This window comes from Hemitrygon akajei, chromosome 2 (assembly GCF_048418815.1).
Source record: "Hemitrygon akajei chromosome 2, sHemAka1.3, whole genome shotgun sequence".
In the NCBI taxonomy this organism is placed as follows: Eukaryota; Metazoa; Chordata; class Chondrichthyes; order Myliobatiformes; family Dasyatidae; genus Hemitrygon; species Hemitrygon akajei.
The window spans coordinates 73190021-73203325 of record NC_133125.1 but is presented as its reverse complement, the minus strand read 5'-3'; the positions used below and the strand labels follow the sequence as shown (position 1 = coordinate 73203325).

At 38.7% G+C, this 13305-nt stretch overlaps 1 protein-coding gene across 6 annotated transcripts in view; it reads left to right on the top strand.

Moving 5' to 3' along the window:
• uba6 (ubiquitin like modifier activating enzyme 6) overlaps nt 1-13305 on the top strand; it is a 329252-nt gene that overhangs the window by 118384 nt on the left and 197563 nt on the right. For all 6 annotated transcript variants that reach the window (XM_073024872.1, XM_073024863.1, XM_073024889.1 and 3 more), the window contains 4 exons: nt 1906-1972; nt 8146-8289; nt 8382-8449; nt 9859-9937. In XM_073024872.1, coding sequence (XP_072880973.1) covers nt 1906-1972; nt 8146-8289; nt 8382-8449; nt 9859-9937 — 358 coding nt within the window. The remainder of the gene's footprint in view (nt 1-1905; nt 1973-8145; nt 8290-8381; nt 8450-9858; nt 9938-13305) is intronic.

The window sequence follows — 13305 nt, the reverse complement described above, 5'->3', positions numbered from 1 at the left end:
ATTGTTTTGGAACTGAGGATACTAATTGTAGTAGATTTGCAATTGGAAATTTTGTCCATTCTCGCTTGATATAAGACTTAAGCTGCACAACAGTCCGTGGTCTCCATTGTCTGATTCTCCTCTTCATGATGCGCCATACATTTTCAATAGGAGATAGATCTGGACTGGCAGCAGGCCAGTCAAGCACACGCACTCTGTGTCTACAAAGCCATACTGTTGTAGCCCGTGCAGAATGTGGTCTGGCATTGTCCTGCTGAAATAAGCATGGACGTCCTGGGAGGAGACGTCGCCTTGATGGCAACATATGTCTCTCTAAAATCCTAATATACACCTCAAGAGTCAATGGTACCTTTACATATATGCAACTCACCCATGCTGTGGGCACTGATGCACCCCCATACCATCACAGATGCTGGCTTTTGCACCTTTCACTGATAACAATCAGGATGGTCGTTTTCATCTTTGGCACGGAGAACTCGACGCCCATTTTTTCTGAAAACTAGCTGAAATGTGGACTCTTCTGACCACCGCAGATGGTTCCACTGTCTTTCGGTCCATCTGAGATGAGCTCGGGCCCAGAGAACTCGCTGGCGTTTCTGCATAGAGTTGATGTATGGCTTCCTCCTTGCGTAATACAGTTTCAAGTTGCATTTCTGGATGCAGCGATGGACTGTGTTAAGTGACAATGGTTTTCTGAAGTACTCCCGAGCCCAGATGACTATAATTGTCACAGTAGCATGACGGTTTCTTAGGCAGCGCTACCCGAGGGCTCGAAGATCACGCGCATTCAATAGTGGTTTCCGACCTTGCCCTTTATGCACTGAGATGTCTCTGAATTCTCTGAATCTTTTCACAATATTATGTACTGTAGATGTTGAAAGACCTAAATTCTCTGCAATCTTGCATTGGGAAATGTTCCTTTTGAACTGATTAACAATTTTCTCATGAATTTTGGCACAAAGGGATAAGCCATGACCCATCCTTGCTTGCAAAGACTGAGCCTTTGATGGATGCTACTTTTATACCCAGTCATGATACCTCACCTGCTACCAATTAGCCTGCTTAATGTGGAGTCTTCCAAACTGGTGTTACTTGATTATTCTGTGCATTTTTCAATCTTATTTTAACTCTGTCCCAATTTTTGTTGAGTGTGTTGCAGCCATCAAATTCTAAATTTGTGTATATCTACAAAATACAATTAAGTTGGTCAGTAAAACTATTGAAAATCTTTTCGTTGTACTTTTGTCAGTTAAATAAAGGTTCACGTGAATTAACATATCACAGATTTTTGTTTTTATTGCATTTTGGAAAATATCCCAACTTTTCTGGAAATGGGGTTTGTACATTGTATTAGGTATTATAAGTAATCTAGAGATGATTTAAAGTATATAGGAGAATGTTATATGCAAATGTTACGCCATTTTATATAAGAGACTTGAGCATCCGCAGGAGGTCCCGGAACCAATCCCTGGCGGATAAGGAGGGCTGACTGTATAGAAATTTCAGTGATTAAAACAGTAGTAAATTGATTATTATATAAGAATGAATGATTGAAGATTAGGGGAATATAGATGATGAAGAACAGAAAGATGTGTTCTGCAATGACCTTGCATGTAATCAATGTAATGCAAGTAGAGGCAAGCTAAAATGTTTGCTTAGGTGCGTTTATTTTGAAGGAGAGGTACAAGGAGAATTAAATCAGAGAGCAAGAGGTAGAGTGAATTGAGGATTAAAATCTGAAAAGGTTAGGAGTGACAAAGTGCAAAATCCACCGAAGGAAGCTTTAAGGAGTTTGTGGAAAAGGAAAATGCATTCTTCGTTTGAGTTTTGCATTGTAGCTTACTCTTGTCCTAATGCTGATTGTAGCAGACTTATCAATAATAGTTGTTTTTTATTTGTATCAAGATGTCTTCAGGATGCGGAGGAACTCGTGAAATTGGCTTTAACTGTAAGTGAAACACTGAAGAATAAGGTGAGTGATTATTTTCAGCAAAAGCACCTTTTTGCATAATCAGTGCCAAAATATATGATTGTTGTTGTCTAAACTATTTGCCTTAACGCCAACATTATCTGTACCTTCCATTGCGTACCCAGTCAAATGCACTTGTTATTTTCTGAATTCTCAGTTAATTATGAAATAGTGCTATTCTTACAATAGAAAATTTATGTGATTTTATATTGGTTCACAACAGGAAGGAATACAAGTCACAAAAATTAATGCAAATTAAATCTTTTAGACAACACTTTACACCGAGTCAATGAAAATCAATTGCCACATTTCTGTTTCATTGCAATTAGTATGCAGTTTTGTCATACTTGGACCATTGAACAGTAAAGCACCAGAAAAGGTCCTTCAGTCTAATTATCTGTCTGAACAGAATATGTAATTTAGTATACTTTAATAGCAGTTATATACTTCATTTGAGGTTGCCCATCAGCCTCTAACAGACTAGGGAAAACAGTCCAAGTTAACCCACCTTCTTCTTGTATTAATGCTCTCTAATCCAGGCAATGATCTGGTGAAAACAGAAAGGACTGCAGATGCTGGAGTCAACTTGGCAGTTCAGATAAGAGGGGTGATTGCCAGTAATCCTGCCTCAGGTTCATGCCAATTCTCTGACTGCCACCAGGCCAGAGCTCCCAACACTGCCATCGGATCCCATTGTTCTTTGGTCTTCCAATGCTATCAATGATGCCACACTGACCTGCACCCACTGCTGAAAACACCTACTTTCTTCAAGCACCCACCACGTTACCCCACCCACAACCTCCCTATGCTGATCCTGCACCTGTCCTCAGCTCCAACACCTGTGTCTCCCTCTGACCCCCCCCCCCCCCCTTCTGATTCTAACTGGTCTGTACTCAGCAGAAGTCTCGCCCTGCAATGACTTCTTAATGACATGTCTGAAATGATGTTGGGCTCTTCTTCCATTGCTTCTACCTTGGTGCCTGTGAAATCTCACTGGTTTCCTTGGCTGCATGTCTAGAGAATACACACTCTGGTCCCACCAAGCCTGTGAGATTTAGATGGCTCTCCCATCTCAAACCCCAGTTTGTATGCTTGCTGTTTTATTTGCAACCTCGTTACAACTCAGTTCCAAGAAACAACAGACAGCACACTGTGTACGATTAAAGGAATTATCTATGAATCTTAACTAAAGGGTTAGTAAGGAAAAGAAAGAAAAAACAACAAGGGCCCATTGTAATTAAACATTCAAATGTACACCAGTTCAAATGTTCAAAGGTACAATTTAATGTCAGAGAAATGTATACAATATACATCCTGAAATGCTTTTTCTTCACAACCATCCATGAAAACAGAGGAGTGCCCCAAGAATGAACGACAGTTAAATGTTAGAACCCCAAAGTCCCCCCCAGCTTCCCTCCCTCCCGCGCGTAAGCGGCAGCGAGCAACAATCCCCCTCCCCCCACTGGCAAAAATAAAGAGCACCCGCTACCAGTACTCAATCGTGTGCAAAGCAATAGCAAAGACACAGACTTGCAGTTACCCCAAAGACTACATTGTTCACCCAATAATTCGACATGCTGCAGGCTCTCTCTCTCTCTCTTTATAAAGTGACTCCATTTTGGAGCTCAATTTACCAATCCTCAGTCAATCTCAGCACCTGGCTCCATTGAATCACAATCTCCCCACCAGGTCGTATTCTGTAACCGGTTCTCTCCAGCATCTTCTCTCTTCATTTCTCGCCTACAAAAGCCCCAAGGCCAACCTTGGTGTCCCTCACCAAAAAATAACCCCAGTTCCACCATCCTAATTGGATGGCTCACATTCCTCATCATCGCTTATCCTCGACAATAGACCAAACAAGTTGAAAGCAGAACAACTGCTAAATGAAATACCTACAGCATAACAGTAAAATTGTGAATACCTATTTTATATGACCATAAGACATAGCAGCAGAATTAGGCCATTTGGCCCATTGAGTCTGCTCTGCCATTCAATTGTGGCTGATTCTTTCTTCCCCTCCTCAGCCCCACTCTCCAGCCTACTCCCCATAACCTTTGATGCTGTGTCCAATCAAGAACTGATCAAGCTCTGCCTTAAGTACACACAACGACCTGGCTTCTGTAGCTGCCTGTAGTAACAATTCCACAAATTTACCACTCACTGGCGAAAGAAATTTCTCTGCATCTCTGTTTAATTGGACAGCCCTCTATCCTGAGGCTATGCCCTCTTCGAGACTCCACCACAATGGGAAACATCCTTTCTACATCTTCTCTGTCTAGGCCTTTCAACATTCAAAAGTTTTCAATGAGATCCCCCCCCCCCCCCCCAATCCGTCTAAATTCCAGTGAGCACAGACCCAGAGGTATCAAACATTCCCAGGATCATCCTTGTGAAGCTCAGGTTTGTCGGGCACTATTTTCCCTTAAGGAAACCATGCTGACTTTGTCTTCTCTTGTCCTGTTTCACCAAGTACTCCATAACCTTATCCATAACAATTGACTCCTGCATCTTCCCAACCATTGAGTTCAGGCTAACTGGTCTATAATTTCCTTTCTGCTGCCTTCCTCCTTTCTTAAAAAATGGAGTGACATTTGCAGTTTTCCAGTCCTCTGGCACCAGGCCAGATTCCACTGATTGCTGATAGGTCATTACTAATGCCTCCACAGTCTTTACCACCACCTCTTTCAGAACCCTAGGGCGCAGTTCATCTGGTCGGGTGACTTATGTGCTCCCCGACAGAAGGGATTACACTCATTATTCTGCTCCCCATTCTGTATGTACAAGAATAGACTATTTCATAACATTTGGAAAAGATAAAGACAAAATAAACACCTGTGGAATTGGGACAATCGATGTAAGTGACCTCGCACCTATATATTTATCTGTTGATTTTGACCTACAACGTAAGAATACTATTTGGAAACTAAATTCAAGCCTACTCAATGATCCATACTTTAAGGAACAAACTAAAAAAGAAATTGGTCTCTACTTAGAATTCAATGATAATGGAGAGGTTTCACTTCCCATTTTATGGGATACTCTGAAGGCTGTCTTAAGAGGGAAAATTATAGCGATATCTTCATATAAGAAAAAAATAAGGAATAAAACATTAGAGGAATTACAAAATATGCTGAAGGAACTAGAGAAAAAACACAAATTGAATTTGGCACAGGATACATTAGAGGAAATTAATAAAAATAGGAATGAAATTAATAGTTTGGCTATGCAAGAAATCAAGAAAAATTTATTGTTTCTGAAACAGAGACATGAAAGTGGATCTAAGTCTATTAAAATACTGGCGTGGAAACTGAAAAAAAAAAAGCTGAGAATACAATTCATAGAATTAGGGATCCAAGAACAAAAATGATTAAAAAAAATAAGCTAAGCAAAATTCAAGAAGCTTTTGAAGTGTTTTACAAAACTCTGTATTCCAAAGTTCCAGGGGGAAGCATAACCCAAATTGACACCTTCCTGAATTCTCTAGAGTTACCCACTTTAAGAGAAGCACAAAATAGAACGATGACTGCTGATATACCTGAAGTTGAATTAAAAGCTGCAATTAGTAGGCTTAAATTAAGCAAGTCACCAGGATCAGATGGGTATACGGCAGAGTGATACAAAGAATTTAAAAATGAGTTAATTCCTGTTTTACACCCCACACTGAACTGGGCTCTAAAAAAGGCACAAATGCCACCCAGTTGGAAGGAAGCGATAATCTCAGCTATACCACAAGAAGGCAAGGATAAAATGGAATGCGGGTCATTTAAACCAATATCCATTCTTAATGTAGATTATAGATTATTTACCTCCATCATGGCCAAACGATTAGAGGAGTTTCTACCTATACTGATACATAACGATCAGACAGGCTTTATATGACAACGCCAAACACAAGACAATATACGAAGGACACTTCACATTATGGATCATATACAAAAAATTAAAATCGAAGCAATAGTGATAAGCATGGATGCTGAAAAGGCATTTGATTCGGTTAATTAGAATTTTCTTTTCAGAGTTTTACATAGATTTGGTTTCCAAGACACAATTATTAAAACTATATAGACACTTTATGACAACCCTACAGCTAGGATTAAAATCAATGGATATTTATCAAATAGTCTTACCCTAGAAAGGGGCATGAGACAGGGTTGTGCATGGTCACCGCTACTCTTCGCATTATATCTGGAACCATTAGCTCAATACATCAGACAAAATGAAGATATCAGGAGAATTACTATTAAAGGGACAGAGTATAAATTGGCTTGTTACGCGGATGATATTTTGATCTATCTAGGGCAGCCAACATACTCTTTACCTAAATTGGTGCAATCCTTTGAACAATATGGTCAATTATCAGGATACAAGATCAACATAGATAAAACCCAATTATTTTCCCTAACCCTAACCCTAACCCTAAAAAATTAACACATTTTTTGGGACTGCCCTATTAAAAAAGACTATTGGAGGGGGATTTACAATGCCCTACAAGACATCTTTAAATGTGAAATACCCTTAGAGAGTAAGACCATATATTTTGGGTATATACCTCAAGAATGGTTGAAAAGAGATAAATATTTAATGAATACACTGTTGGTGGCTGGTAAAAAGACTCTTACTAGGAAATGGTTATCACAAGAGAGCCCAACTTTAAATGCATGGATGGAAATTACAATGGAGATTTACAAAATGGAGAAGATAACAGCAGCTGTTAATCATAAGCTGGAACAATTTGATTCAAACTGGGAAAAATGCTTTAACTACATAATGCCTCATAGGCCTGATTTTATTCTCACAAATCAATGAATATGTTGTAAAAACAAAATCACTCCCTACTTGTACATAGTTCTTTCCTTTTGCTTGTTTTTTCTTTCCACTCTTTTCTATAAGTGTATACCTCTGATAAAAACTATGTGGAGATTTGTGATATATATGATTATATGATATATATGTACAATGTTTGAAATACATCTTATGGAAATGTTTGATGATGAACTTCAATAAAAAAAATTATATAAAAAAAAAAGTCAGGACAGGCTGCTTGGAGCCTGAACTTGTACATCTTGTAGGGAATTATGAGATATTTAATTGCATTTTGTTTTATTAGCAGTCACCTTATAATTTGAATATTCAATAGTTACTGTTTTTGATAATGTGGAAATAATCCAGAGTGCATTTGACAAAAATAATCTTTAATTTATCTGTTGGTAGCAGAATCATGAAGCCTGTTTTTTTGGTCTACAAGTGGTGTAGCACTGGAGATACTGAAATCATTTAATTCCTTTATATCTTTGATAAAGTGATCTTGAAACTCATCTTTTAAATGCTTAGCTAGATTTCATTGACTTTTGAAATAAAAAAGTTCAAAGTTAATGTTATTATCAAAGTGCATATTTGTCACCATATCCAACTCTGAATTTTTTTTTGTGGCCATGCTCAACAAATTTCTAGAATAGTAACTATAACAGAACAATGAAAGACCGCCCAACTAGGATGTTCAAGCAGAGTGCAGAAAATAGCAAACTCTGTAAAAGGAAATATAAATAAATACTATAAATATTGAGACCATGAAATTAAGAGTTCTTTAAAGTGAGTCAGTTGATTGTGGGAACATTTCAATTATGTGCACGTGGAGATGAGTGAAGTTATCCCCTATCATGGAAGAGCCTGATGGTTGATGGGTAATAACTGTTCCTGAACCTAGTGGTGTAGGTCCTGAGGCTCTAATGGCAGCAGTGAGGTGAGAGCATGTCCTGGGTGGTGAGGATCTCTGATAGTAGATGCTGCTTTCCAATTACAGTGTTTCATTTAGATGTGCTTAGTGGTTGGGAGGGCGTTATCTGTGACGGACTGGCCTGAACCACTATTTTTTGTAGGATTTTCTGTTCAAGAGCATTGATGTTTCCATACCTGGCTGTGGTGCTCTCCACTACACTTCCATAGAACTTTGTCAAAGTTTTAGGTGTCATGCCAAATTTCTGCAAACTCCTAAGGAAGTAGAGGTGCTGCTGTGCTTTCTTTGTAATTGGACTTACAGCTAATCTGAAAGACGTAGGAATTTAAAGGAAAAAACATAAATTTTCAACAGTTTGGTCAGCAACAATATATAGGGAAACAGTATTTACAATTCATGTAAATATGCTGCAATTTTTTAAGTATATTTTTGTATATTGCAGACTGCAGTTAATCATGATATTGTTAAGTGGCTTTCACGGACAGCAAGAGGATGTTTACCCCCTATTGTTGCTGCTTTTGGTGGAATCATTACCCAGGAAGCTTTGAAGGCACTCACGGGAAAATTTTCTCCACTTCAGCAGTGGGTTAGTTTTTTTATACGTTTAAGCCTGTTGACTGTTTAAAAAAAAAAGAATTTTATTGATTCAGAGAATCTTGTGTTTGTTTTGCTTTATAGCTGTATTTTGATGCAACAGAGTTATTTCAGACTCTAGAAGATACAAACGGTGATCAATTCCAACCACGGTAAGTGTAGAGTATCAGTTTAAGTATGAATTTGATGGATAGGAGAACACAATTTAAATGTTGGATATTCAACACCTACTTGGAAGTGTTGAATTATTCCAACCCATTTAATAGGGCTGACTGATTGCTGGAAGTGATAGTTGCATATGATACTATTTTACTAAACATTGATACAGCAGTGCAGCACAGGAACAGGCTCTTCTGCTCATGATGTTTATGGTGACCAAGGCAATGTAACTAATCCCAACTGTCTACATAAGATCATATGTCTCTTTGCTCTGATCAAATGCTTCTACCACTACCCAAGAAAAAGCTTGCCTTGTATATCTCCTTTAAACTTTCTCCTTTTTACCTTAAAGCTATGCCCTCTAGTTTTTGACATTTCTACCTTGGGGAATAAAGATAATGACTAACTGCCTGCCCTATCTAAGCCTTTGTAATTTTATATATTTCTATCCAGTTGCCCTTCAGCTTTTGACCTTCCAAGCTTGTCCATCCTTTCCTTGTAGCTGATACATTTTAATACTGACAACATCCTGGTCAATTTTTTCTGCACCCTTCCCAAAGCATCCTTCCTAAAAAGAGGTGAGCAGAACTTAAGACAGTATTCCAAATTTGGCCTGGCCAACATTTTATAAGCTACAACATGACTTCCCTGCTTTTATACTCAACACCTGACCAATGAAGGCAAGTGTGTTATTACTGGTTACAGTTTTTATTGTATTTATTGTGTAGGATGTCAGCATTACTAGTAAGATCAATGTTTGTTACTTTTCCATATCGTCTTTGAGAAATAGTAGTTAGTTGTATTGAAGGCATTCCATGTTGCTGTTCCAGTTGTTGAAATAACAATAATTCCTACCAATAATTCCAACGTTGCTTCATTGTTGTTTTAAAGAACTCAAGCAATGCTAGTTGTTCAAATCATAATGGCTTTTTCTTCACAGTAATGGTGGGAATGGTTGGATGTTTAAGCTGATGGATTAGTTTTACCTGAATACATTAGAATTAGGAACAACAGATGGACACTAAGCTCTACGATTCTTCACCACATTCAATGAGTCTATGGCTCCTTATTACCTATTGTATAAAAATATTCCAAAGTATTTCACTTGTTAAATGGGTGACATTTTATATTGTAAGCTGTAGCTTTAGACGTTTAAGATGTAACTTTCTTTCCAAATCCACCTAATCAAGACTTCTCGGGCTCAAAAAATAATCAGCTGTCACTCTATGGAACTCCACTAAAGTCTAACTTGTCCAAGCTTTCCTCATAAGACAACCCAAGTTTCAGTGTAGTAATACTTATGATTTGTTCATTTATAAGCTATGCTCTCCATTCATATTAGCACATTTGTCCATAATTCTTGGTTGTCTGTTGGTATTTATAATTAACTTGTCCTTTATAGAGGAGATCGATATGATGCTCTGCGTGCATGTGTTGGACAAACAATCTGCCAAAAGCTCAGCAACCTCAATGTTTTTATGGTAAGTATGTTTAAAAAGCACCTAAGAGAAGCATTTCACACTATCATTGGGACTAACAATGTATTAGATTATTAAGGCAAATATCAGCTGATATGATGGGAGCAAAATCCTTGTGGTAGTTGTTGGATCCTGAGAACTTTGTGCTCCAAAGGTTCTTCAGAAGTCAAGAATAAGGCATAAAACCTATTGCTTTTGATCATTTGGTAAGTGTCACAGGAGAGGAAAACAAAGAAGAGCTGAGGGAGCGGGGAAAAAACAAAAGAAAAAGCATACACAAACAAAAATTCCAGCAATAACAATTAACTAATAAAATAGCCAGATTCAATTGGTGTGACACCTGCTACTGAAAACTAAGAATCTTCTAAAATAATTCAGAAGCAGTTGTACTGCATTTGCTGGAAAATTCATTGAGCAATTACTTGTATATAAGTGATTGTATAAAAAATACAAGCCAGCATTGGAAAGTTAAACTACATAAAATATACAAGGAAAACAGCAATCCGGATCCTAATTCAACATTCCCCTCTTTGATTCTAAAGCACAGCTTAAATAACAAAAGTATAAAATAACTAAACATTCACTCTTGAGTTATGAAAACATCAAATGGTATTTATAGAATTACATTTCATTGTTGGGTACATTGTCTTGAGTTTGAGCAGTCCTATTGATCATGACCCTCATACAAGTAATTGAGATGGAAATTATGATATGGCATTTCAGGGCAAATGTTATGATTCATAATATTGAATAATCCCAGCTTCCCAGATTTAATTTGGTCCATTCAAAGAAATCACATCCATTATATTGTTGTATTTTAGCTGTTGCTTTACGAATATGATAAGCCATATCAGTTATTTCCTCTGACTCCCAGATATATAATTACAATGTTCCTTGCTTTTTTCACCCCTTAACTGCAAAGAAAAAATCTAATTCCTTACAATTTTGGAGAACCATCTTATGCATTTCAACCATTTATGTTGTTATTGATCTGTAAGGCTCTAACAGTGTCATTGTTTACATTGTAAAGCTGCAGCAACATTTTTGATCAGTTAAGACTGGTAAAAATACAACTACCATTCACAACATTAAAGTCAAAGAAAAGTACAGCACAGAAACAGGCCCTTTGGCCCATCTAGTCTGTGCCAACCATTTAAACTGCCTACTCCCATCCACCTGCACCCCATAACCTTCTAAACCTGTACCATTTTTTTTAAACAAAAGCTTATGTGTACCACTTTTTTTTTGCTGGCAGCTCACTTCATACTCTCACAACCCTCTGAGTTTCCTCTCATGTTGCCCTTAAACTTTTCATCTTTCACCTTTAACTTCTGGCTGTTGTCCCACCCAACCTCAGTGGAAAAAGCCTGCTTGCATTTACCCTATCTATATACCTCTGTCAAATCTCCTCTCAGTTTTCTACGTTCCAAGAAATAATGTCCTAACCTATTCAGTCTCTCCTTATAACTCAGGTTCTCCAGACCCAGCAATATCCTGGTAAATTTTCTCTGTACTCTTTCAACCTTATTCACATCTTTCCTGTAGGCAAGTGCCCAGATCTGCACACAATACTCTAAATTAGACCTCACCAATATCTTATACAGCCTCAACATAACATCCCATTACCTGTACTCAATACATTAATTTATGAAGTCCAGTGTGCCAAAAGCTTTCTTTACACCCCTATCTACCTGCGATGTCACTTTCAACAAATTGTGGACCTGTATTCCCAGATCCCTTTATTCTACCACAGTCCTCAGTGCCAGCCTGTTCACTGTGTAAGACCTACCCTGGTTGGTCCTACCGAAGTGAAACACCTCACACTTGTCTGCATTAAATTCCATCTGCCATTTTTCAAGCCTGTTTTTCCAGCTGGTCTAGATCCCTATGTAAGCCATTATGGCCTTCCTTGCTGTCCATTACACCCCCAATCTTGGTGTCATCCGCAAATTATCCAGAATAAACATCATGTTCACCAGTGAACCACACTGGTCAATGTCTTAGAAACACAGAAACATAGAAAACCTACAGCACAATACAGGCCCTTCAGCCCACAAAGCTGTGCCAAACATGTCCTTACCTGAGAAGTTACTTAGGGTTACTTATAGACATCTATTTTCCTAAGCTCCATGTACCTATCCAGGAGTCTCTTAAAATATCTCTCATCCTCCATCACTCCAAGGAAAAAAAGCCGAGTTCACTCAACCTATTCTCATAAAGCATGCTTCCTAATCCAGGCAACATCCGTGTAAATCTCCTCTGCACCTGTTCTATGGTTTCCACATCCTTCCTATAATGAGGCAACCAGAACTGAGCACAATACTCCAAGTGGGGTCTGACCATGGTCCTATATAGCTGCAACATTACCTCTTAGTTCCTAAGCGCAATCCCACAATTGATGAAGGGCAATGCACCTTATGATTTCTTAACCACAGAGCCAACCTCCGCAGCAGCATTGAGTGTTCTATGGACTCAGACTTCAAGATCCTTCTGATCCTCCACACTGCCAAGAGTCTTAACATTAATACTATATTCTGCCGTCATATTTGACCTACCAAAATGAACTACCTCACACTTGTCTGTGTTGAACTCCATCTGCCACTTCTCAGCCCATTTTTGCATCCTATCAGTGTTCTGCTGTAACCTCTGACAGCCCTCCACACTATCCACAACACCTCCAACCTTTGTGTCATCAGCAAAGTTACTAACCCATCCCTCCACTTCTTCATCCAGGTAATTTATAAAAATCACGAAGAGCAGGGGTCCCAGTACAGATCCCTGAGGCAGACCACTGCAGAATATGACCTGTCTACAACCACTCTTTGCCTTCTGTGGGCAAACCAGTTCTAGATCCACAGAGCAATGTCTCCTTGGATCCCATGCCTCCTCACTTTCTCAATAAGTCTTGCATGGAGTACCTTGTCAAATGCCTTGCTGAAATCCATATACACTACATCTACTGCTCTACCTTCATCAATGTGTTTAGTCACATCCTCAAAATATTGAGTCAAAAAATAGAGTCATCCTGCGCAGCTGGATGTAAAACTGGGCTGAGAAGATTTACAAGGATGTTGCCTGGATTGCGGAGCATGCCTTATGAGAATCTGTTGAATGAGCTCAGTCTTTTCTCCTTGGAACGACGGAGGATGAGAGGTGACCTGATAGAGGTGTATAAGATGATGAGAGGCATTGGTCGTGTGGATAGTCAGAGGCTTTTTTCCTGGGGCTGAAATGGTTGCCACAAGAGGACACAGGTTTAAGGTGCTGGGGAGTAGGTACAGAGGAGATGTCAGGTAATTTTTTTATGCAAAAAGTGGTGAGTGCGTGGAATGGGCTACCGGCAACGGTGGTGGAGGTGGATACGATAAGGT